General features: G+C 52.7%; 9 protein-coding genes and 1 non-coding gene across 10 annotated transcripts; 3 read left to right on the top strand and 7 right to left on the bottom strand.

Annotated features, from left to right (window-relative positions):
- Nucleotides 1-77: 77 nt before the first annotated feature.
- B0T23DRAFT_t303 lies at nucleotides 78-149 on the bottom strand. The gene has a single exon. It is a non-coding gene; the product is annotated as a tRNA-Thr (tRNA).
- Nucleotides 150-1,187: 1,038 nt separating this feature from the next.
- On the bottom strand, nucleotides 1,188-4,730 carry B0T23DRAFT_407088 (uncharacterized protein; the record flags this gene model as incomplete). The annotated part of the gene is made up of 2 exons (XM_062839157.1): nucleotides 1,188-3,541; nucleotides 3,929-4,730. The coding sequence occupies 2 exons, from the start codon at nucleotides 4,728-4,730 to the stop codon at nucleotides 1,188-1,190; spliced, it is 3,156 nt and encodes a 1,051-aa protein (XP_062690008.1).
- A 1,198-nt stretch (nucleotides 4,731-5,928) lies between these two features.
- On the bottom strand, nucleotides 5,929-7,038 carry B0T23DRAFT_398550 (protein-tyrosine phosphatase-like protein; the record flags this gene model as incomplete). Its single annotated transcript, XM_062838370.1, has 1 exon — nucleotides 5,929-7,038. One exon carries the CDS (start codon nucleotides 7,036-7,038, stop codon nucleotides 5,929-5,931), a length of 1,110 nt encoding a protein of 369 aa, XP_062690007.1.
- Nucleotides 7,039-8,299: 1,261 nt separating this feature from the next.
- On the bottom strand, nucleotides 8,300-9,983 carry B0T23DRAFT_216845 (Spo7-like protein-domain-containing protein). Its single transcript, XM_062833658.1, has one exon. The coding sequence runs from the start codon at nucleotides 9,698-9,700 to the stop codon at nucleotides 8,354-8,356; it is 1,347 nt and encodes a 448-aa protein (XP_062690006.1). The 5' UTR covers nucleotides 9,701-9,983; the 3' UTR covers nucleotides 8,300-8,353.
- Nucleotides 9,984-10,791: 808 nt separating this feature from the next.
- B0T23DRAFT_216817 (uncharacterized protein) lies at nucleotides 10,792-11,495 on the bottom strand. Its single transcript, XM_062833656.1, has one exon. The coding sequence runs from the start codon at nucleotides 11,374-11,376 to the stop codon at nucleotides 10,945-10,947; it is 432 nt and encodes a 143-aa protein (XP_062690005.1). The 5' UTR covers nucleotides 11,377-11,495; the 3' UTR covers nucleotides 10,792-10,944.
- A 302-nt stretch (nucleotides 11,496-11,797) lies between these two features.
- On the top strand, nucleotides 11,798-13,477 carry B0T23DRAFT_324042 (Alpha/Beta hydrolase protein; the record flags this gene model as incomplete). Its single annotated transcript, XM_062835387.1, has 2 exons — nucleotides 11,798-11,932; nucleotides 12,014-13,477. 2 exons carry the CDS (start codon nucleotides 11,798-11,800, stop codon nucleotides 13,475-13,477), a joined length of 1,599 nt encoding a protein of 532 aa, XP_062690004.1.
- A 388-nt stretch (nucleotides 13,478-13,865) lies between these two features.
- Nucleotides 13,866-15,823, bottom strand: B0T23DRAFT_216814 (translocation protein). The gene is made up of 3 exons (XM_062833655.1): nucleotides 15,228-15,823; nucleotides 14,592-15,163; nucleotides 13,866-14,514 (listed from the first exon to the last, which is right to left on the bottom strand). The coding sequence occupies exons 1-3, from the start codon at nucleotides 15,643-15,645 to the stop codon at nucleotides 14,302-14,304; spliced, it is 1,203 nt and encodes a 400-aa protein (XP_062690003.1). The 5' UTR covers nucleotides 15,646-15,823; the 3' UTR covers nucleotides 13,866-14,301.
- A 780-nt stretch (nucleotides 15,824-16,603) lies between these two features.
- On the top strand, nucleotides 16,604-17,773 carry B0T23DRAFT_216791 (uncharacterized protein). Its single transcript, XM_062833653.1, has 2 exons — nucleotides 16,604-16,754; nucleotides 16,839-17,773. The coding sequence occupies exon 2, from the start codon at nucleotides 17,040-17,042 to the stop codon at nucleotides 17,589-17,591; it is 552 nt and encodes a 183-aa protein (XP_062690002.1). The 5' UTR covers nucleotides 16,604-16,754; nucleotides 16,839-17,039; the 3' UTR covers nucleotides 17,592-17,773.
- Nucleotides 17,774-18,363: 590 nt separating this feature from the next.
- Nucleotides 18,364-20,776, top strand: B0T23DRAFT_216793 (uncharacterized protein). The gene is made up of 3 exons (XM_062833654.1): nucleotides 18,364-18,530; nucleotides 18,587-19,399; nucleotides 19,456-20,776. Exons 1-3 carry the CDS (start codon nucleotides 18,455-18,457, stop codon nucleotides 20,544-20,546), a joined length of 1,980 nt encoding a protein of 659 aa, XP_062690001.1. The 5' UTR covers nucleotides 18,364-18,454; the 3' UTR covers nucleotides 20,547-20,776.
- A 1,459-nt stretch (nucleotides 20,777-22,235) lies between these two features.
- B0T23DRAFT_322681 (uncharacterized protein) lies at nucleotides 22,236-23,317 on the bottom strand (the record flags this gene model as incomplete). The annotated part of the gene is made up of 2 exons (XM_062835312.1): nucleotides 22,236-22,460; nucleotides 22,547-23,317. The coding sequence occupies 2 exons, from the start codon at nucleotides 23,315-23,317 to the stop codon at nucleotides 22,236-22,238; spliced, it is 996 nt and encodes a 331-aa protein (XP_062690000.1).
- Nucleotides 23,318-23,784: the final 467 nt, after the last annotated feature.

Here is a 23,784-nt window from a genome sequence, read left to right as displayed (position 1 = left end):
TCACAACTTGAGATGATGTTACCAAAAGAGAGAAAAAATCCCAAAAATAGAACATCATGAGCTTCATCGAGCTTTGATGCCCACAGCCAGAATCGAACTGACGACCTCATCATTACTAGTGATGCGCTCTACCACTGAGCCATGCGGGCTTTGATGGTTATCCTGGCTTTGAAAATGGGATTATATCCCTCATGCTCCACCGGGTCAAGGTGGTAACTTGGACTAGTTCGCTCGACTCCTATAACTCGACATCTTTTGCAATCAGGAGTCCAACCAGGCCGGTAGTCGCCTTTCGGGAGATTCAGCGTGTCCCAATGTTGTCGGCTCGGAGCGCATTCCGTTCAAATTCATCGGTCACCGGCGAAATGGGTTCACCTGTACATTTCGCCTTACAAGGTTGGTGATTGAAGATAGTGGCGCCGACACAGGATCCATAACTTCAACCAAACTTTCGACAGTGTCTTTGTCGACCGCATCGTGCACTTCTTTTCTATCACGGGAACACAGATCGACAACCAGCCAGAACAAACAATTCCGGCTGAAGCGATAAGCAAGGAGTAGTTAATAGCAGATACAGGTACCTCACCACATTAGCTGGGATAGGCGCTGGAGCAGGCGTGTCAGTAGTCGTAATTGCCTGCCATATATCCATCCCTTCTTGTTCGTGAGGGCAAGGCAGAAAAGTGGAAGAGGGGCCGCTGATGCTGATCAGCCTGGCCAGATTTCGGTATCAAAGTACAAGGGAGCAAAGGTCAAGGTGGCAGAGCTGCATGGTCGGGCAGTCGCGGACAGAGCAGAGCTTTACAGCCCGGAAGAGCCGCAAAACTCGGCATAGGGAACGGAGAGACACGGGATAGGGAGTGGAAGATCCGTAGAAAGGAGCGAACCTCTTGAATTTTGCAACTAAGACTACAATTAGCACTACAATGGGGATGATAAATTTCAGTCGAGGATGAAAGCTATAAGTAACTATGTTTGTCGCTAGAGACAATCAGTCCTTGTTGGTTAGAGGCTGAAATTTAATGCTGCCGGTGCCGAATACTTGTCCTCGACCGTGGCCGAGATCGAAACCCAGGTTGTGATTGAGATGGTTGAGGCAGATTGATAAGATATTGTTCAAGTTGTAGTGAAAATAACTGGTCGGTAGGTAAGGCATAGGGTGAACATGGCCACCGTGTGCCGTTCCTTTAAGGACCGCTTTCTCCTTGTTCCTCGCTGTGAACTTGGCTTCTAGTGGCATATCTCTTCCCAACTTCCTCGGTCGCTCCCCCGCGCATGGTCTGTTGGTTTTCCCTGACAGCGACGGCCCGAATAACTTGCGAAGGATTGGTCTGGGTAGGTGAGATTATTGCAGGTATTGCGGTCGGCATGGAAGCAGCAAGTCTCAACTCGTTTTGACGATGAGAGCCAGGTTCTGTTGAAGCGAGATCCCGAATGCCAGCCATTGAAGGCCTTTGCAGTTGGCTTGGGTGTGAACTAGCCTTTGTAGGATGCCCTCCGACCACCAAGGACGGCATTGAAACCTGACTTTGGATATGATTTGGGGCAATCAGTGTCCCTGAAGTCGAAAACGATGCATGCTCCTGTTTACGGGTTGTCCCAAAGAGATTTCGGCGTGTCGGCAATGATTGCTTGAAGCTGCTACGAGATGTTGTATGGTCTGTAGCTTCGTCATCAAAGGACATTTCCTGTGATATTTCACGATGACGTCTCGTAGGTTCGGAGAAGTTCCGCCCCAGGGTGTGGGGACTTGTGTGCACCGGCGGCTCAGACCGTGGAGTATCCGTCAACGTGATGCTCGATTGGCTGGTAACCCTTCGACCTCCAACCTTGAGAATAATTCTTGTCTTTCTTTGCGATGCCGGAGTTTCGGGGGCGGGAGGCGTCACAACTGCGACTGGTCTTGCCTCTTCCCTTTGGGTCGTCACTGCTGTTGGCACTTGGTTGGAATTGCCATTACCAGCAAGAGCATTATGAGGGGCAACACTCGAGGCCCCTGCCTCCGTGACAACTTGCACCTGCCTCTGTATTTCCGCAGACATTTCATGTGCGGAGCCAGAAGGGTTCAAGTTAGCAACAACGGGGGTCGCTTGACGATTGCCTCTGGCTGTCGTAGGAGTTGTATTTGCGGCTGGCACAACGGGAGGTGCTTCGCTAAGAAGTCGAGAACTGTATATGCTGTTACTTCGTAAGGTACGAGCCTCACTGACATTACGTAAACCGTAGACGGAGATAGCTGGCTCCTCGTCATGAGCTTGACTTTGTGCCGGTTGCCGTCTTCGGAGACGAGCTTCCATTTCGTCTTCCTTGTCTATGGCGTCGAGTGTGGCCTTGTTGGCCACCAGAAACGCGGCGGTTCTTTCTTCGAGGGTAGGTGACCCCGAGGATGTGTCGACCGGCGGTGATTTATGAAGGGAAAGATTGATGCCGATGGACAGCAAGTAGTCGTTTGTCGGTGAATTACGGGACTGGGATTCATCGGCTATTGAAGCTTCCTGGTCTACTTCATTAGCCGATGACGAGGGTTGTCCCTTCTGTTGCTTTTTTTTATCATGCCTCGTCGCCCTATTTATGCTTGAGTCAATGTCCATTGGAACAGGAGCAGACGAAATGGCTCCAGTGGAAGGAGGGGGCTGCTGCACAAGGGTCGCTTGACCCCTAGATGTCTCTCTAACTCCTTGTCTATGTTCTTCTCGGTTGCCGACGGAACTCCCCGCCACTTGATCGAGTGTCGGCCTTGACGGTTGTCTTTCCTCGTTACTCTCCAATGTCGGCCTAGCCGGAGGTGCCACTTCATTTTGTCTCTGAGCCTTCCGCATGGCTTCTAGCTCATGATTCCAAAGTCGCCGCGCTTGCAGATCCTGCTCTAAATGCACGGATTCGCCATTCAAACTGACCGTATAGTGATCTGACTGCGGAACCAGCAGCCCAAAGTCAGCAAGCCTTCTCGCTGCTTGTTCCGCCTCCTGAATGGTCAAGACTTTGCCGTTCTGTACGCTCCTGTCTGTAAGCTCCAATACCGAGCGATTCACCAGGCCCAGAGGTGGAGGTTGCATCGATGCTCTTGCCGCCTCTGCTCTTCTGGCGTTCTCGATCCTGGTCGCCCTTTCTTGCTCTTCCTTCCAGATGCGTCTTAAAACGTTGCCTGCCACTTCAGCTGGTATATCCCCATCCACAAGCTGCCCGTTAATCTTGATGACATGTCGTCCTTCGTTGCTGTCCCGGCTGTTGCTGACCCCCACGTACTCCGCCAACCACTCCGCCACTTTGTGCAGACCCATGAACCGTAAGAACGCTTGGCCCTGGCGGATGTCCTCAGAGGATACGGAGTCGGTGACAAGACCTTGCGGTTTGAGTCGGTCTAGGGCGTCGCGGACTGCATCAATATCCTCGATTGCGGCCAGCTGATTGCTGAGGCTGTCTAGGACGATCATCTTGCGGGTTTCATGGTTGATCAAATACAGGAGAGATATGATTTCATCTGTGGAGAGGGATAATAACGTGCTCAGCTGCGCAAACGAGTATGGCGGTTCATGGATGGCTGTCAGATGGTAGGTGGTAAGGTATTGGATGTTCGCAGGTAGAGACGACCAGGTGGGAATTGCTACGCGTGCTGTGTTGAGTATCTGATCAAGAGGCCTGATTAGCTGATATTTTATAGACAACCTGCTTCTATAACCCACCATCACTGTCGGATTCTCAATTTTTCTGGCATCGCTACCCTGAAGAAGTTTGTTGAGATCTTGGGATACCTGTGTAGGCCCCAACGTGCTCTGATTCCGGGACGCATCCCAGAGCACAGTCTCTTTTACTTTGCCCTTTTCTGCTGCTGTCGGCCGTCGCGGACTCTTTGCCCGTATGGATATTGTAAAGACCCAACGCGGTTTAGGAAGAGACTCAACCAGCTGTCTGGTTGAGTGAGACGAACTTCCATCGCCCATAACCGTATCCCCATCGCCATCCTTTTGATTCTTTCCTTCGACAGACACCGACGCCGAAGCCAGAGGCAGAGGCGGTCCCGGACTCTTTTGCCCCTGGCTACTGGCGAAACTCTGGGCACTACTCCTTGCCCTCTCGACAGCAGCCACCGCCTCTTTCTGCTTCGTATGATTTGCGTTTCTCACGCTGAGTAGCAGTCTCGACGTCCTGATGACCATATTCCTCTGCTGAATATCGTCGTCGTCGTCTTCCTCCTCCTCCTCTTCTTTTTCCTCATCCTCTTCTTCAGAGGAAGACTCGCCAACTGCCCAAACAAACTCCTGCTCACGACCTCTCTCCCACCTGGCCCTTTCCTCTGGAGTATTGGCATAATGAACGCTAACACGGCGCGGCCTTCCCCTGCTTCTATTATCGACTACGCCGCCGGGAAACTCCCCAATATCCCTACGCCCCACCACTTGCTTCCTTTGCTTCAGTTGCGCAAGACGCTCATGGTACAAGGGCTCATACTCCACCATCCGCTTTACTTCCTGTTCCCTTCTCGCCTGTCGGTAGACCTTGTACACCTCGCTCGGTCCCAGCCCGACGTGGGTAACAGGGTCGAGAGAAGGAAAAGCGCATTCCTCGACAAGTTGAGGGTCGAAGGGCAGGCGGGTATCGACAGGTCTGTGGGGAGGCGAGGGGGGCTCGAAGTCGGTGAAAGTGTCTTCCTCTTGCCCAGAAACGTGGAAGCCATAGATTTTGGGGGGCTTACGGTTGCGCTGGGGACGATCTTTTCTTTGGGAGGCCATTCTGGTTGTTGGTGTTGGAGAAAGGAGAGCGGCGCGATTGTCAAGAAGTTGCCGGTGACAGTTGAGTTACCTTCCAGCTGACTCTTTGCTAAAGAACAGGAGCGAGGTGTTCACTCGGGGAAGGAATCTGTTGCTGTTGATCCTCTTCTTTCCTCTGACAGATTATTCACCTTACTGTCAGCTTGAACGTATGCATGATTTTGTTTGGTTTGGGGGTTGATGAGCTGGTTTGTGGAAGGAAGGCAACCAATTATTGTGTAGCAAGCCTGATATGATATTTGCTGCGCAAAGAGGAAGCTAAAGGTAAAGAAGATGACGCCCAAAGATGATGATGATGGATATCGAGGCTGAATTTTTTTTATTCTTTTTGGAGAGACAAGTGCGTGGAAGAAAATCCGGAAGTGGTGACTTAAGTTTAGTGTCTTCTGGACTTGTTTACTTACCTGATCAATAAGATGGGAAGCGCGTCATCTTAGAGTTAGGACTTGACAGGAAAGAAGCGAATGCTGAAGATTGTTGCTCGTTGAGGCGTGTCGTAATAGGAAGCACGTGTGAAGACGGGAGTTTGGTCGTTGCAAGCGCGTGGGTCAGAGGACGAGCAAGTGAATGGCCGCGAACGTAGTCATAACGGTCCGTTTCCAGGATTCCAGACCGTTAAGGTTTGTTTGTTGATGGGTCATTGTGAGATTTCATCCCATGTCTGACACTACCACCGTGTTCCGTAATTCCAAGTGTTTTCATGGTTCAATAGGGCCGGCGTAGTTGGCAGAATGGAAGGTGGGGGTATGTAAGTTCTGCTCCAAGGGGCATATGCTTGACAGACTTGCTGGGGAACCGACGAGTAACGGTCACATCGATTTGGAGAATATTTCCTGATCGACCATGATGTGAATTTGGAGATTTCTGGCGACACGAAACCTTATATTGAATTTTTCACAATCTCAACCCTTCGTACTGAATGAGGACGCAATGCCCCCTTTGGGTATGAAGTGTTTGAATTTCCTTCGCAAGGCTTGAATACGCCAAACTGATAGCAGCAAGGACCAGGAGCAAATAACGTACTTTTCTCTCGCCTCAGCTCTAGAACAGTTCAACCTCTCGCTTCTGGATCGTGACATGGCATCTTCGGTCGACACCTCGTATCATCTGCTTGCGGTTGCTGATAATCATTGTAACAAATGACGCTCAAAGCCATAGGCTAGCTTGGCCTGTTTTCTCCCTCGTTGTTTCTGTGTTCCGCCCCACGGGGAGGCAGATCCAGAAAGGGTGCAAAGTTCCTCCCCCGCGCTTGATGGATTGTCTCTTTAGACGATGAGCTGGCGCCCTTGTAGTTGCCCCACATCTCCTCATCTTCATCGTCACTATCATCATCGAAGCCGACACTCGCCAATTGTCTCTTCAACTTGTTCATCCTGCTCTCATCCGCAGCAGCGGCGGCGTCCCTGTCATTGGCCTCCTGATCCTGCCAACGCGCCCTCTTCGCCATCAAAATATCCTCATAGTTCTTGAGATACCTCCTCGTATCGTCATCCCACGCCACGCAAAACCGTCTGTACAGCACGAACCTAAGCGCCTCAATCAAGCCCACGCCCCAAACCTCAACCAGGTAAGCCACCACCACCGCTGCCGACCGATCATTCCCTGTCTCGCAACACACCAGCACTTTTCCCTGCTGGGCACCAAGACTCCTCTTGTGTACTGCGACCAAGTGCCTCACAATCTTCTCGTTCAACTTCGGAAACTCCCTGATAAGCCCTTGCAACCCACCAACCCCCACCGCTTCCACTTGAACCCCAAGTTCCTCAGTAACCTTTTTGGCTGCCGGTCCCAGCGTCGGAACAGGCGGAACCCCTTGCCCGTCTGTCCTCTGTTGTTGATGTTGTTGATGTCCTCCCCCAAGTCCAAGTCCCATAATCCGATCCCTAACCACCACCACCATCGTCACCCCTTCCCCCTTCATAAACTCCCTGTCCCTCAGCACGCTCAGCGGACCCAAGTAAAGGGAAGGGTCGATAATTTTCTGGGCACTGCGGCGGGCCGAGTACTCCCAGTCTGAAGCCTGGTCAAGCGCTTCCTGTGGACGCAGACCGTGGGTGATGACTGAAGCGTAATCCGAGTTGAGATCAAACAGGGCGGGGTCGAGGTTGCGCGGGGAAGGGGCGATGAGGACGGAGTTGCGGCCTACGGCGCGCGTGGCGGGGATGTCGACTGTGGGAGGGGAGGGCGGGCGGGTGTCGTAGGGGGCGGCGCGGGTTATGGACTCGCGGATGAGGGACCCCGGGGAGAGGGTGTGAGGGACGTTTTGCATTTTGGGCGAGGAGGTGTTATGTGGGATTGGGGCTGAGAGGTTAGTCTTGTTGGCGATGAGAGGACGTCCTTTTTGGAAATGTGAGCTAGTGGAGGATGTGGGGTGTTGGTTTTTTTGTTGTCGTTCGTTGAGATATGGTGAGGCCTGGGTCAGTTCTGGGTTGGGTTATTGAAAAGGAAGACCTCGGCTCGTGTAGTGACGGGAGGATGTGATTTGCTCGACGGGAATGAAATTGGTGAGTTGCTGGCCAGGCTCAGAGATTAAGACATGTGGTTGCGACTTCCGATATATGCGAACGGGTTCGAAATTTAATGGGAAGGAAGGAATCTGGGTTGAGATATTAACTTCGTTGTGTTGATATATGTCTGAGCTCAGATACAGATGTAAAAGGTAGGTAGATCATGAAATTTTGATGCCTGGGAAAAGCACCGCTGTATTTGTACTAATAAGGTGGCATGCGCTAGGCGGTTTTGAGGGCAAACGGTGGGCAAAAGAACAATATGACCGCAGGTGTTGTGAAGGTGCTTCGAATGGCGAGCGTTCTTACATTCGAGAGGAACGAATAACAGAAAGCACTGTTCATCTCGGTCTAATCACAAGTGTGGTGAAGGGACGGGAGAACCTGGAAGGCAAGTCAACGGAGGAAAGTCAAACATACAAGATGAACCTGCAAGAGGGACCTTGATCAGATCGATTCTTAGCAAAGTATTGTGTGAATCACGCTGACATTTGTTAACAAACAAAAACGCAGGGGACAATCGAAAATGCAGACGGGACGAAGAGGGGAAGCCCCAATTGCATGCAATTGACCGCACTGTAGACCCTGCAGCTTGACCATCGGCCCAGGCCGTGTTGGGTCCACGCCACAGGCACCCAGGCGAGCCGGGGAACCTTCCACTTAGCTCCAACCCCTGAGAATAGGACTGAACCTTGAAGGTCTCTAGCATCGCTACCCTGGGCTTAACTGATCATTCTCAAACACGGACCTCTTTCGTTATCATGTTCGTATAAGCAATACAGATGAGATGACAAAAGAGACGTTCCAGCAGTCACCAACAGAAAGACCATGTAGAGGCGTGCCATGTAGAACAATGCACTGGGAGTCACACATCAAAACCGGTGCATTCCAGTTCGCTTTCCTTCTAACTAACAATACTTCCACGCAAAATACACTGCACCATTACAAAACATATCGCCAGGCTGCGTAATACTCGTTGCTTTGTGATCCCGTCCGTAGACTCCCAATGGACTTCGTTAGCGGCCTCTTGCCTGCAAGTCCTCATTAAACTATCCTCCGTCTATAAGTGCGCTTTCTTCATGCGTTCATGCCCTCCGGCTCCAGGCTGCTCTCCTTGGCCAATGGCGACGGGTTCTCCGGCGTCACAGACCTGGATTCCACCTTCGGTCGCGTCTTCGTTGCCGAACCGGGAGGAGCCAGCGTCTTCTTTCTCCTGACCTTCTCCGGCGTGAGGCTGGAGCTTCCCTTTCTCGCCAGCCCGGGCTCGTCATGCTCGCCCCTCGGCGACGGTGTCGGTGTCGTGCTGCGCAAAGCACTTCCATTCATGCTTCCCCTCCTTCTGCTGCTGCTTCTATTACGCCGATATTCACTCGACACGGCTGCGGCGCGAGGATGAAGTGCCTTTTCGGACACGGAGCTGCCGTGGTGGTGATGGTGATGATGAGTCTTCTCACCCACCGCGATCCGTCGCCAGGGAAGCCACCAAAACCAGCCGCCAGTTTGTTTGCGCAGCTTGCGATCGCGTTCCTTGAGCTTGGCCCTCAACAGCGCGCGCCGCTCGTTCTCCTTCTCCCAATACTCGCTCCTGTACAGCTCCCAGTTTTCCCTGAACGTAGGGCTAAACGGCTTCGCCAGTAACAGCAGCTTGACGTAGTCGCCTCCGGGGCTCAAATCCTCTTCGTGTCCTCCCTTTTCCATGTCGTGACCCACGTTCACAACCGGCAATGTCGGGTGTCCATGCCCACTCAACCCCAGCTCCCTGTCCACTTCCTTCAAGATGGCCGGCTCCACATACCGATAGCTCGACGTCGCGTTCGTGAACAGGCCGTACGTCAGAAACCAGCCGATCGTGCCCAGCGCCTCCTTCCACCAGGGTCTCTTCATCAGCACCACCTTGCAGTTGAACCCGCGCAGGCCGCGGTTGCTAACCGTCAGCCAGCGGCGAGGCCAGCGCACGCCGCGTTCCCAGATGCCCGTCGCCCAGACCAGCACACCCGTCATGATGCCCCCCAAGAAAAAGACCTTCTCGCCCGTCTCGACGACCCAGTATACGCTTCCGCCGACGCCGCTGCCGTCCTCGCGCGGGGCCAAGAAAAGGGCATACCCAAATCCTGTCGTCCACAAGCCCAGAAGGACGAGAAAAAAGGTGTGGTGGCGGCGGCGAGCGCGCAGGTCCAAGTATTGCGCCCGCAGCGAGGCTTCGAGGATGAGCAGGTTCAGGTAGATCATGGACGGCGACGAGGGCGTGTGGCTGAGCGGGTCGCTGCTGGCGGCGCCATTATGGCTACCCTTGGTGGGCGTCAAGGGGACATTCGATGAAGCGATTGGGGTGGTGCCGCTAATGGCTCTGTTGAGGCTGTTGAGGTGAGGCAGGTCTTGGGCCATCGGCGCACCCTTGACGATAGAATCGAGTGCGTCCGCCATGGCGGTACCCGTGTGTTCCCTGCTTTTGTGTATATGTGTCCCGGAACTTTCGTCGGTCGGGGGATCGCGAGGGATGCGCGCAGTAGGTGCTCGATGCCCGAGGGAAGGCTTGGTCGTCGGCCCGGCCGCGTAATTGGAGGATTAGGGTGTTATTATCGGCAGCCGTTTGATTCAACGTGTCACGGCAGCATGTCTGCCTAAAGCGAGTTGTTGGTGGTCGGACTTGTTCGATGTAGATTCTATAAAGCGGGAAGGGTTTTGCACAATGTGCGTTCGGGTGTCCGCGGGAAGCCCCTGTCACTGTCACGGATACGTAGGTAGAGAGGTAGGAATGCGCGGACTGGACCGGTGTCAGCCTTGTGCGACTCTTGTGTGATGTTTATTTGGTCTGAAGCGAAAAGCTGGTGATGCCTGTCGGGAATGGGATAAAATGGACCGTCTGGAATCTGTTGAGAAGAAGCTAGAATGGACACGCGCTGACTAGTTGACCGCTACCTTGGATATCCTTTCCTTCTTTCTAGGCGTGTTTTGGAAGGGACCGGACACTGCGTCACCCGTTTTCAAAGGTCTAAGGGTTTGTCTTGACCGCCTCAGACCGCTGCACACACCACTTGTACCCTTGACATTGATATTGAAAAGACGTCTTGTGAGTTGTAATTGTTTATTTGGTTCAGAGTGCAACCGTTCCCGTTCTGAGAAGGTGAACCGCGAGAGTGTCTTGATGTTGGGGAGAAGAAATCCAAAGAAAGCAGAAAAAAAAGGAGTCTTCTTCTGCGCCGTTATGTCATTGCTGCAGGTGAACAGGGTACTTGTCAGCTTTTCGACAGAGCATGCCCTGGCGCCAATTCCCAGGTACTCCTTAGGTACCTCGAGAGAGAAGTGGGGAATGGTCTGTTGTTGGATTGGGGTTTTTGGCTCGCAACCTACTGAACCTGACATTCTCACATGCAAGCAATTGCAGCTTCTGAAGAGCACCCCCTTTTCAATGCGAAAAGGCAACCTGTCTTCTCCGCAACGAACAAGTTGAAAACTAAAGGGACCAGTCACAGAGCTGCCCAACCGAAAGCAACACTGCAGACAGGTGTCAACAATCTTTCAGACAATACATAGGCCGCAGCTACAATTTTCCATCGAATCACAACCAGTTTCGGAGCCAGAAAAGTTGTTGAGACGTCATCGCCTCAGATCTGGGGAAGGTGGTGCTCAAAACGAGACAATGTGGGCTGGCCTGTGGAGGACCTACACTATCGATCGGGATGTCGGGGAAACGCGCTAAGTCCGAGGGAAAATGCGGGCAAATCGCGGGCACTCGTCCGCATCGGCCGCACCGAGTTTTTGGAAAGGAAAATGGGAACACGAACAATGGTATAAGGTAATGGATGAATCATGGGCAGAATCGAAACTGGGAACAAAGGGCCGCCAATTCCCGTCCCGTCCCCGGCCGGCCGCGATCCCAACGAACTGGGAAGCTGACGACTGATGGAACCTCCGGATCTCGAGCATTCGTTGGGGGGCGACAACTCTGCAACAGGCCACCACAGCTTCAACAAAACCTCATATCCATGGATTACCTGGTCAGGTGAGCGGTCTGTTTCGCCCGGGGATCGGTGTTCGTCCAGATCTATAATTGGTGCCAGCAAGATCCATACATATGTTAGTGCCCAGTACATAGTCATCACCCAAAGCACTACTTAAGGCCATGCTTGATCATGCCGATTCCCCGATGGTCCATGTAATGCGATAGGCTAGGCGAGGGGACTCGGACGCATTCGCTCGCAACTTTACAAATTGAAATTGAAGCCACTGCCATCGTTGGCGTGGAACATACATACTACAACAATAAATGTGTCAGCATCCTTCCGACTAATAAGGGGGACATCCGTCCGACGCGTAAACCTCCCTGCTGCCTTGAGGATGCTCAAGACATATCCTACAGCTATTTCACTTCCTAAAAGACTGAAGCTCGCCTCCGCCGTTGGGCACTTCAACTCGACCAACTCGCCGTCCTCTTCTGATCCGACTTATACACAATCTGGCTATCGCCAATATCGACGTCAGCAAAGACCAGCTAGCACCACAACCACCCCTTCTTCGACCATGTCGGCTTCCGACACCACTCTTCCTCCTTCCTCGTCGCGGGCAACACAGACAAAGGCCGAGAAAGATTCAAAGGCTCGCGGCGCCGGCTCTGCGTTTTTCCCTCTTGGTTACAAGGAAGCCGCACAACAATGGGTTGGTATCCCCTGAGTGCCACTTCGTTACTTTCACAACTGTTCAACCAAACATTTTTCACTAATACAACCCTCGCCATAGTGGTCCAGCGTAACCGCTCGCCAAGCAGAGCGCAACGTCCTCTCCTTCATCCCCTTCCTCCGCGAAGCCACCGCCGATAATGCCTCTACCGCCTCTCAACTTTCCGATCTCGCCAACGCCGACCCATTCGGCCATCGCGTATGGCGTCAAACCATGGTCCCTCTTTCCGGCAAAGACCGAGCCCTGAACGAGTTTTCGATCGAGCGAGTCGGCGAGCAAGTCGACGACACCCTCGTCATGCTGCACGGCTACGGCGCCGGCCTCGGCTTTTTCTACAAGAACTACGAGCCGCTCAGCCGCGTTCCCGGCTGGAAGCTCTACTCCCTCGACATGCTCGGCATGGGCAACTCTGCGCGCCCACCGTTCAAGATCCACGCCAAGGACCAACAGGGCAAGATCCGCGAGGCCGAGGCCTGGTTTATTGATGCGTTGGAGGAGTGGCGAAAAGCCCGCAAGATCGAGCGCTTCACGCTCATGGGTCATTCGTTGGGTGGCTACCTGGCCGTTTCGTACGCACTCAAGTACCCCGGCCGTCTGAACAAGCTGATCCTCGCCTCGCCGGCGGGTATCCCGGAGGACCCGTGGGCTGTTAACGCCGCGATGCCAGAGCCTGAAGAGTCCGCGTACGGCAACGAGTTTACGCAGGACCAAGAGAGCATCGTCAACAGGGAGACGCCCGAGGGAGGGGCTAATACGGCTTTCATCCAGGCTGATCCCAAGGACAAGAAAGCTATCGCCTCCTCAGCCGGGAAGCCCAACAACAACAGCAACGGCACCAACACCAAAAAAGACACAGCCCCACCCCGCCGCCCCATTCCCGGCTGGATCTCCTGGCTCTGGGACGCCAATGTTTCCCCCTTCTCCATCGTGCGCATGACCGGCCCTCTCGGTCCCCGCTTCGTCTCGGGCTGGACTTCTCGCCGGTTCAACCACCTCCCTCCCGACGAAAAAGAAGCCCTTCACACATATTCCTACTCGCTTTTCCGCCAAAAGGGTTCAGGCGAATACGTCCTCCCCTACCTCCTCGCCCCGGGTGCGTTTGCTCGGTCCCCCGTAATCAACCGTATCCAAGACGTCGGCCGCCAAATAATCGCTCAACCCCCGTCCTCCTCTGCTTCTACCCCCGAACAACCAGTAGCTCCAGTCCGTGAAGCAGGTTTCCCCATCGTCTTCCTCTACGGTGAAAACGACTGGATGGACGTTGCGGGCGGGTACGCGGCTGAAGAGAAAATCAGAAAGAGGGTGGAGCAGGCCTTGACTGACCAGACCCGAACTGAAGAAGAGAGGAAGAGGGAGAACGGCAGTGCCAAGGTGGTGGTGATTAGGAGGGCGGGACATCATTTGTATATCGACAACCCGGACGAGTTTAATGAGGTTGTCAGGAAAGAGTTGGAGGAGACGAAGGAGTGGGGGAGGCGGATGAGGGCGGAAGGGTTGCTGCCACCTACGCCGGTTGAGAAATAGGTTAGATGAGAGCGGCTGAGTGGGTGGTGGTGGTGGCCGTGATGATAAGCTTCTCGGTTTGGGCTTGGTTTAGATGGCGTTCTGGGTTCCTCTATTTTTTTTAGTCCATCTCTTTGAATGTATTTATATAGCGGCACTGTGGGATTTGGGAATTGGTCATACGGCAGGTTTGGGAAGGGACATCAAGGTACTATCATGTATGCACGGATACACTCATGGATCTCAAATTATGTGTGGATCTAGACATTCAAGGAGTTTAAAGGGAGGGAGGGTCACAAAGGCGTATGAAGTTGAGGATAGAACTTCCTGTAGATATCTTACATGAGCACACGGGGTACACTGTGGTCATTGAAGTTAATGATTATAAGTCCGACTTGATTATACAAACTCGCGAAATCAACGAAGCTCACAAAATCAATGATGTACGAAATACTTAGATAGTGCCTCTATTTGAGCTTCAGAATGGTCTGATACATTTGATTATTGCACCACTCTGAATCTTGAACTAGCGGTCATTTTTTCGTGTCTCCAGTGAAGCAGCTCTTTCTTGGTCTTTTAACCCCGGAGATATCATAAATAAAACAACGCCAATCAAAGAAACCCTCTCACATCTTGGCTTAGACCAGATACATCCCTCGTCCTATTAAGCTGCCCCAGTTCACCGAGAGTTAGAACACCTCCGCCTGGGGCCAACTGACCACCACGACGGCATCCGCGTTGTTCTGCCGCAGCACATATTTGGCCGGTGGTCATGAGTTTGAGACGAAAGATCTCCCTTCCCTTTGAAAAAATTCCACGACAACTGCCTAGTCAAGTACCAGTCCCTACTCATCGTCCGCAAGTTCCTCCACCTTCGGTGCAACATAGTTTCGCTGTGCTGCCGCTGTAGGTGTAGCAGTAGCAACTTGAGTGTCGGTAGCAGTGGTGACAGCAGTAGCCGGAGCAGGTTGGCCAGTAGTAGCGGCAAACGTAGCATTGGCTTTGGCACTTCCCGCTGGGGTCTTGGACTTGTTCTTCTTCTTCTTCTTGGGATTGGGCTGTTTTGTTGGTCACAATTGTCAGTCAAGCACTCTTTAGGGGGAGGGGTAGATCAGCACCAGCAGAGCAAACTCACATCATGCCAAGCCCAGACAGGCTTGAAGCTTTCCACGACACTGACATCCTCCCACAGGTTCGGGAACAACCAGAAACCTGGCGATAGCACAAAGTACGTGATGCAGAAGAGGATAACCCGGAAGATAGCCATGGCGAAGAACAGACCCAAGAACATCAGGAAACCCCAACTGAGGTAGTAAACTCCCTGGCGCATCTTGAGAGGCCACAGAGGGTACAGTACCACGGCAAAGATAACGAGCAGTGCGAGCGCTGCGTAGACCTTGCGCATGACCTGGCTGCCCTCCCACAGCCACACGTAGTACATGTCGTCCTGGGCGTCCTGTTGCGGCTCGATCCGCACCGTCCACAGACCCTTGACGCGCTTGCCGCCGCCGTGCGGCTTCTTAGTGGGCGGGTGGTCGTGGCCCTCGTGCGGGTCGATCTTTGTGACGCGCAGAGCGAGCATGGACATGGGCAGCAGCTTGAACGTGTTCTCGAGGGACGCGCGGTCGGTAATCTCGGGGAGGAGGGGGTTCTTCTTGCGAGCCTTTTCGTAGGCGGGGGACTGGAGAGCACGGAGGGCACGTTTGACTGGAGAGATATCAGGTTAGCAACTGGATACTCGGGGGGTTTCGGCGATGTCGTATATGCTCACCTCTAAACATGTCCTTGCGTTCGCCATTGAGGATGACGGTACGGGGCTTGAGTTCCTGGCTGCGGAGGAACTTGGCGAGAGCGATCGCTTCGGGCTTAGGCGGGCCGGGAACAATGGGCCGGGCTTGACCGGCGGGAGGGCCATGCTGATGCTGATGCTGGTGCTGGTGCTGGTGGCCGTCTTCCGGAGGTGGTGCTCCTCCTTGTTGTTGTTGTTGCTGTTGTTGCATTTGTCTCATCATCATCTGCTGATGCTGTCTCTTGAGCTGCTCGACAAACTCGGGAACGGTCATGCCAGCCTTTTCGGCATCAATGGCAAGCTGTCTTTGGATCGCCTGGATTTGCTCGGGCGTGGGCATCTGGCCAGGAGGCGGCATGGGCATTTGCCCTGGGCCCGGTTGAGGAGGACCCTGTTCCATGGTGGACGAGCTCGATCAGTGTTTTGCGGCGATTTCGATCTGTCGTGGCAGAGGCAGGCGACAATCGTGGTGAGTCGAGGTTCAGTAATTCCTTGCTGCACCGGTTTTTGGCGTGTGGTGGGTGATAGAAAGATGCCGTTGCACTAAAACCTAAGAGGATGACGGAACTAGACCTCCATTCAAAGCTGCGATCTGTACTTTACACATCCCGACCGCCAGGCCTATTGCGGCAGCTGTGAGAGCTAGGCCCGCGGCCATGGCCCAATGACATCCATGCCAAGACTGTACAAAGCATACCTCACGTTTAACCCTGTCCCGGATCTCTGTCTGCTCCTGCAGCACATAATTAGCACGACTACCGGCTATAACCCTGAGTAGCATTGAGCCTCACTGAAACTGAAAGGTGGCGATGTACCAGCCACAACTGGCATCTGATAAAGTGGCTGTTCCTTATCCATTAGTAGTACGCCCTTCTGGGCTCTCCGTCTGTTTCATCACTCCCCTCTCATTAAACCGACGCGCTTCAACGAGGACCAATGATCTCTCTTCTAGTAACAATTCTGCCAAAGTCGGCGTCGGGAAGCTCGTACAATCATTGTTGTCTCATGGGCATCGCAATCTGCTTACCGTAGCCGTGCTCGGTTCCAGTTGCTTTTCTTCTTGCTTCCAGCACCATTTTCTCTGAGGTCACGGTTTCTTCCCAGCGCATCTTCGCACCGCATATTTGTGTCTTTGCACAGCAGCGACATTTACCCCGTCTGTGCTTCGCAATCCGCGCATCTCGGCGCTTAACCCAACAACCGACCTCATATTTACACCATCAAGATCATCATGTCAACATTGGCCACTCTCTGTGCTCCCCACTCCAAATCAAGGTGATAGTTGACGTTAAAGCTTGGATAGCTGGAGGCTTAGAGGCTTGGACAATCTGTTCGCCTCCTCGGCCCCGCCGTTTCCCAGCACACCAAGAAAGACAAAGACACAAACCTCTAGACTACTTACACACAGGTCGACGCCGTGGAAGTGGTGTATGACGATAATAACACGAAATGGCTGCTGAGAGAAGCAAGAAAATGAAGCAGAGAAGGGAGCAGACGGAAAATCACTCCGTGGGTTGCCTCTGCGGCGTCTTAAATCAATCCAACAATTGCATTCGCTGATGGAGAAACGCCCTACCCGTGTGGTGCCACTAGTCCCTTGCATCTGGATGAGCACCTCTGCTCCTATCATTTTCGTGTCGACACGACGGACACACAATGGACGCCCAAGGGTCTGGGGACTGCCCTTATTTTGAAACACGGCCATTCTAGCGCCGTCACCGGTTCGAGAGGACCGACGGCATCCATGGGTTCGTAAACGCACACGACTTGAGACGGCCTTCACAGCTGTCTATCATGACAACAGGCATGGCAGAGGGCCAGAGCTGCACCCAAAGATCGGATCCTGGCAGATTTACCAAGATCGCGGGAGCCTCAGAAAGACCCCAGTCCACCACGTCTCTTTGGAGATCACTGCAAGTTAGCCGGCAGCGGGGCTGTTTCGCCTTGTTATATCCCTGTCGGTACCACTTCCAGTGGGTTTGGAGTTCCCTTGAGAAACGCTTCCCTTTTCTAAAAAAAAAAAAAAAAATTCTCTGTTTCACCAACAAGTGTCCTCTAGCTTTCTTTTGCTGCTTATTTTGGCCATGTTTGTCTTGTTTCGAGGCCTTCGCGAACAAAGAAGAAGACCGACAATGTGTCAGTGTCAGAAGGCTTACATACCTAGTAAACGATGGGTCGGATTCAACATGTGGTGATGCCCCCCATCCCGCCGCCAACGCCAAGCCAGCGGCCGGTGCACGCTTTGTTCTCCCTCCAACCCTCTCAGTCTTGCTGCACATGACCAAGTGGAATACATCGTTACCTCTCGGGGAATCCTGTGGCAAATGCCGTCGTCACGAGTGGTGAATGGGATGCGCAGTATCCAAGAAACATCTGAGACACTGTTCTTGGGTGCGGCAGCTTTGGAGGCACGCCACTGGTGGACGAGTCCCCCCCTGGTGTGTAGCCAGAAGTAGCGCCGCCATCCGCTACATCATCACGACCCCAGTTCTGTAAGCGCCAATTGGGAACACCCAACAACCTATCACATCGAGTCTTGAACCGTCAGCGCCTCCCGCACTCCCAAGCCATCAACTGAAGATGGCACGCTGTAATTTTCCTCATCTCAGCCAAGTGGAAGTATTCCGGCTACTATTCTAGCCACGAGCCAGCTCCTCCCAGGATGTCTGGGTGTGTGGGTAGTGATAAGCAAGTGAAGTGAGAGAGTGCAACTGGCAAATGCCAGCAAAGGCACCTCGACCACCACAGTGCATCATGGAGCATTAGTATGCTACGGGATGGACGGGTGGATGATGAGTGGGTGCGGTGATCCATATGTCATCTTCCCCGGGCCACTGCGTGTGCTGGTGCAAGTAAGAGTACTTATACATATGCAGTTGCTGTATGCCACACACTCACTTTCACCCAATTCCGTGATAAAGATGAGATACTCCGCCGTTCGCGCCGGAGCTCTCTTACTATCCCTTTTCCTCCCTTCTGCACCGTTATGCTGCTGCCCTAGTTTGTTGTCTTCTTTCCTTTGTTGACGTTTCTTGGGTTGCTGGTCGCTGGTCGTCGGTCTCTTCATTTACCTTTTCTGATGCTTCAATGGCTTATACACCCTCTCGACATCGTCCCAATCGTTTACTCTGAACGCTTTAACCAACATCCTTCGTTATCATAATCTTCACCCACGCTACTAGATAATAGCAACGAGCACGCTGGGCAGCATGCTTTCAGACACCTGCGCCTCATGGATGCGTTCCATAAACTCATGTTTTGGACGGGGGAATAAGTCCAACTCCAGTATGTCAAGATACCAAAACCATATATTAAACTTTACTGATGTTTACTTGCTTTAGACTCTGAGAAGTCCATTGTCATCACGAGGGATCAGCGACCTACATTCAGTCCGCCTCCGTATGCCGAACCGGTATTCTCGAATGAAAGATCATACGAACCGACACATGAGCGTCAGAGGGGAAGGTCAAGGTCTATCAAAGGCGTTAGGTCCTCACGTGGCGGCTCCGTCTCTAGGTCTAGGGGAAGGTGGTTGTCGAGATCTTCATCTCGCCCACGACACCGGCCGCACATATCAGCCCCCACGAACTTTCGCCATGTACATTCCGAGTCTTTTCAGTACCCTACTCCTAGTGACCACCCTTCACAACAATGCCTACTACCGCAGCCACAGCCACAACAAGAGGAGCAGCACCAGCGACCGAAAAGGTCAAGGCCGCCGTCGTTTCACCCCCTCGAGCTAAGCATTCGAGCCTCGCCGTTACTACCTGACTATGCCGCCGACGAGAATGAGACCACAAGCCGTATCACCCCTCCACCGCCAGCACACATTGCAGAGGATAGCAACATTACGCAATGGGACATTAGCAGTGCAACCATGAGTTGCAATAATGTGGATTATCCAACCTCGTTCCATCTACCACGTCGTGCAGTTGGACAGGTCCAACAATCGTCGACCAATAGCCAGCTCCCACCAAGAATTCCGACAAAGTCCAGAGCCCGAGCTCATACTGCACCCAGCACCGAGATCATGGTGGAAAGGATAGCAAGTGCGATGCTTGAGAGAGAGAAGTTGCAGGCTGAACTTGATGAGCTTGTTGAGCGGCAAAGTGTATATAAGGGCAGCATGCCCGGTACTCCTGCCGGCTGTAGTGGTATGATCATCATGATACCCCAATGTCTATCCAGATCACTAACGCAAACTATGCAGCGAGTGAGTCCATGCCCGCGTTCGATGTTCCTGCTATCCCAGCTGCAGCTCCATCGTTCGCCGAACGTCTTAGCTACGACGAGCGTAGACCGAAAACTGCTCCCTCAAGCAGTCAACCCCAGGGCCCGGGAGCTTTCTCCGATCTGAAGGCCGCAAGTGCCACGCCCGACAGAACTACACTTGCTCTGGCAGCGGCAGCGTTCAACTCCCACCCACCCATGATCAACTTTGCTCACCACTGGTACGGACAAAATGGATCTGACCACGGGGCGAATGGACACCGGAAATCACCTTCCACCTCGACGGTAAAAGCAAGCGCCAACGAGTCTCGCACCCGAATCTCCAAGCCCGTCCCCCCGTCACAAAGAATCATCACCTCGGAATTCGATCGTGCCCTCGCTCCTCCGCTTCCTCTCGTTCTCCGCCCACCCCTGCGAAAGAAGAAATCCTTTTCCCGCGTCTCCAACTGGCTCTTTCCGGGCGGTGGTGCTACAGTGTCCAACTGCTCCAACAGCAATCTCCCTGACGCATACGACAGCTGCAGAAAACGACAGGACAGCATAAGCAAAGATTCGGTCACCAACGTTCCGAGGCCGATTAAGCAAAACGAAGGATATTATCAGTGCTTCACTCCGTCGCAGGGCAACCAGCAACAGCAACGACAGCAGGGCGCGAGCATGAATTACATGAACAACAACACCTACAGCGACACAGCCTCCACATGCTCCCCCTCCTCATGGCGATCCGAAGAAGAAGAAGTGCCCACCACCACTTGGTCGCTAGGCAGCAGTCCAGTGCGCCAGACGCCCGGACAAACGCCCAAGCAGCAGACTCCGGTGCTGAGTGCTGATGAGGCTAATTTCGCTGTTTCTGCTGCTTTTGGTGCACAATCTACTACTACTGCACCCAAAATCGAAGTTCAAGGGGGAGGGGAAAGAGCAGTTAATGGCAGCAGTTCTAAGGGTGCAGGTGCAGAAGCTGGTGAAGGTGAAAGAGCAGGAGATACCGGAACATGTGTGACGGTTACGGGACTGAAGATACCCGAGCACAGGAATGGACACCGGCCGCAGAGCGTGGGTGTCGCGTTCTGAGAGTGCGAATAACAAACGAAACGAACCGCTAAACCCAATCCTCAGTCTTACTGGTATTTCTTTTTGTGGGGGAGGACATCATCAAATTATCATTTTAACGCTCGGCGGTCCACTGGGCATGGTTAGTCAACTGTTGTACCATCTTGATGATGCGATATCAACCAGTTGACTGGTAACGATGGATTTTATCCTGCTTGGAGATGAGGCGGTACTCTGCTTAATTCATTACTTGAACCTTTGGCGCAGAGGAAAGAAGCACGGTCCGTCCAATCGGATCTGACACGTGGGTGACGATGGGGTACTTTTCGCTATCCATGACCGGACGGACGGATGAAACGGCGCAATGATCGGTACGAAAGTGGACTTACGCAACGGAGATTGCTGGGAAGGCAAAGGGGAAAGTCATTCTGGTCGATGGGCATTGGATTTGGACGGGACGGGTTCGGCCGGATATAGTGTTTACGTCTGGGTTTCATCTCCTGCAGCCCGGCATATACAAAAAGGAAGTGAGAAGGAGTTTTGGTGAGGCCGAGCTCGGAAGGAGAGGTGTTGGTAATAACAACACACAGCCAACATTGTGACAGCATAGAAGGGGCGGGGCTCCTTATCTCCTGGCTCGTCACTCTGGGCAGTGTTAATCGATTTGAAAGAAATGGATGGTAGGGTGGGCGAAACAACGGCAAGGAACGCAAAAATCAGGGTTTCCAAGGGAATAATGCCATGGAAGGCGGGCGGGTGATTATGGAAACTGGGTTTGGAAACTGGGAATTGGAGGTAAACGACCCCTTTTTGTCCATTGCATTTTATGATACCAGACCGACCGACGCTCAGTAAATATCTATACAAAACCAAAACACACACCCTTATATAATGTAAATAATGCCAGTATTTCACTGAAACTTCAGTCATAATCGAGAATTCTAGCTAGCATCCACTAAATAACTGTATGTCAACATGACGATATGTTTTGCAAAAGAGGTGTGTCGCCGACCAACCCAAAATGCATATCGAGACACGGCGGCAGACCTACATGACTGTGTCCACATGCATCATTCAATGCCGAGAATCGAACTCGAAGTCGGACAGGGTGGGAGATGCAAAGCTGGGACGGCACTACTAACTATGCTATCCGACCAGAGTCGAACAGGTCGTTGGCTGGGGGGTGTTGGAAGCAAGTTATGGAATAGGAGCTTATGTGCCTCTGGGCGTTGCTTGGGGGATTGGGTTCCGAATTGGAAGGAATGAACGGGTAGGCGGGCTCTGGGGGATGGAATGGGATGGAAGAAGCGGCTGACGGGGGGGAAACGCACTGGAGTTTAGAAATAGCCATCCCACGAAGGGATGATCTTGATTTTGACTTGAAAGCAGAAGACATGCTATCAATTTCGTTGAGTGTTGTAGATTGATGGCACAAATATCCGTCGTAAAAGGGTTGTACCACGAGTGTTTCCATATCAACTTCCATGTCCACCTCATACAAGTATCATTACCTCCTGTCCACCAGAAAATGGGGCCCCATACATGTTCATACTTGACCAGATGACCAACCCAAAAGATGAGGACCGCAATACGTAAAAAGACTTGACTGCCCAAACACCCTTCCACCATGTTTCTCAATGGCCAGACTCCCCTAACACATGTTCTCACAGCCCAGCCATGCGGCTTCACGAAAAATTGGAACTAGAGCCTTTATTCTCTCTGTGTGGATCCTTTCTCGTGGTTCACAAGAAGGTGGATGGTCGGATCTGGGCATATCAGCTGCGGTTTATCCCTACTGGCAGCAGACGACGACGTATACGCATCAGGCATGTTGGCCCACACGGTAGCCTTGGCCGTGTAATACCGCGAGAAGCAACTGTTGAGAAGGTCGTCCACTCCTTGACCATCTTCGATAATGCCCGTATCGAGGACTTCCTGTTTACAACACGCCAGTTCATTAGTACCTAGCAACACAACGAATTCCAAGTGACATGAAACTAGACTAGATGGAAGAAACGAACCTTAAGATGATCCGCCACCTGCTCAAACTCGACCTTGTTCAGCCTCAATCGATCCGGCAGCCCACTATTATGCATGAGCGCCAACAGCCCTGCGACAGTGGTGTTTACAGCCGCCAGGATCGTGATTGGCGTCCCTGTGCCGACACCTTCGCTGCCTCCCCATGCGCCCAGAGCCGTCAGGACCGCTCCTAGCACAATCTGCAGGATCATCAACACCCAGCGCATGATGCTGAAGATGTGGTACGAGTACAGGTACCGGGTCCGTTGGTAAATGACATCCCTGTAAAGCCCCTCGGGCATACCCCGCGGCGGCCAGTACCAGCAGGTGGGATGGACAACATTGTGTGACTCGGAAGAAGGGTCCGCGATACCGCCGATGCTGCGAGCAATACGGGCCCATTCCGATGGCGTCAAGAAACGGAGCTTGGGATGCCTTGAGGTACGGAAGGGGTAGGAGATGGGGCGAGGAGAGCCTGACGTGAAGGGTTGTTGGTCGTTCTTGTTGGCGACAAAGGTACTGGTGTTTGCCGTGTTGTTCATGTGAGGAACAGTGGAGGCTGAAAATGGACGGCTGGAAGGTCGATTCGGGTTCGAGGGAACACGATTGCCATGGTTGGTATTTGCACCGGCATTGGTGATCGGGATGGGAATGCTGGACGGCCGGTCGGACTTGTATATGATGCTCTCAACACCAAAGGCTTCGGACTCGGGGGACTGGGGCGGAATCTGAGGGATATTGAAGTCACGATTTTGATGCTTGGGGCTGGCCATTGTGGCAGTTCTTCTGGCAGACGAAAAGATTGGTGATAACCTGTTTGGGTGATTTGGCAAAATGGAGTGTCTGGCACTCCGACTCCAAGACACCAAAAAGGGCACACCAACAAGAACGATGAATGACGAACTTAAACAGCCTGTGTTGAACATCAAGTAAGGGGAGAGAAATGGACGAGTTTGTCTCATGACTCCAAAGCATTGATCACAAGAAATGTCTTACTCGGGAAATGGTCTGAGAAGAGAAGGAGCACCCCATCTTGGGCAGGCTGCAACCACGACACGGAAGCAACGAAGGAGAGAGCACTGAAAGGGAAGTGGAATCAATGCAGATGGAAATGAGAGCACTTTGCTCTTACAAAACTGCAAAATGGTGGAGATGACAAGTACCAATGAAATCTGATTTTTTTAACAGTGTCTCTTGGTCCCGCGAATGCTCATGAGACGCAACTTGAAGCTATTCACAA

Source organism: Neurospora hispaniola (genome assembly GCF_033458365.1).
Source record: "Neurospora hispaniola strain FGSC 10403 chromosome Unknown B0T23scaffold_7, whole genome shotgun sequence".
In the NCBI taxonomy this organism is placed as follows: domain Eukaryota; kingdom Fungi; phylum Ascomycota; class Sordariomycetes; order Sordariales; family Sordariaceae; genus Neurospora; species Neurospora hispaniola.
The sequence above is the reverse complement of the archived record's forward strand: the minus strand, read 5'-3'. Positions and strand labels throughout refer to the sequence as shown.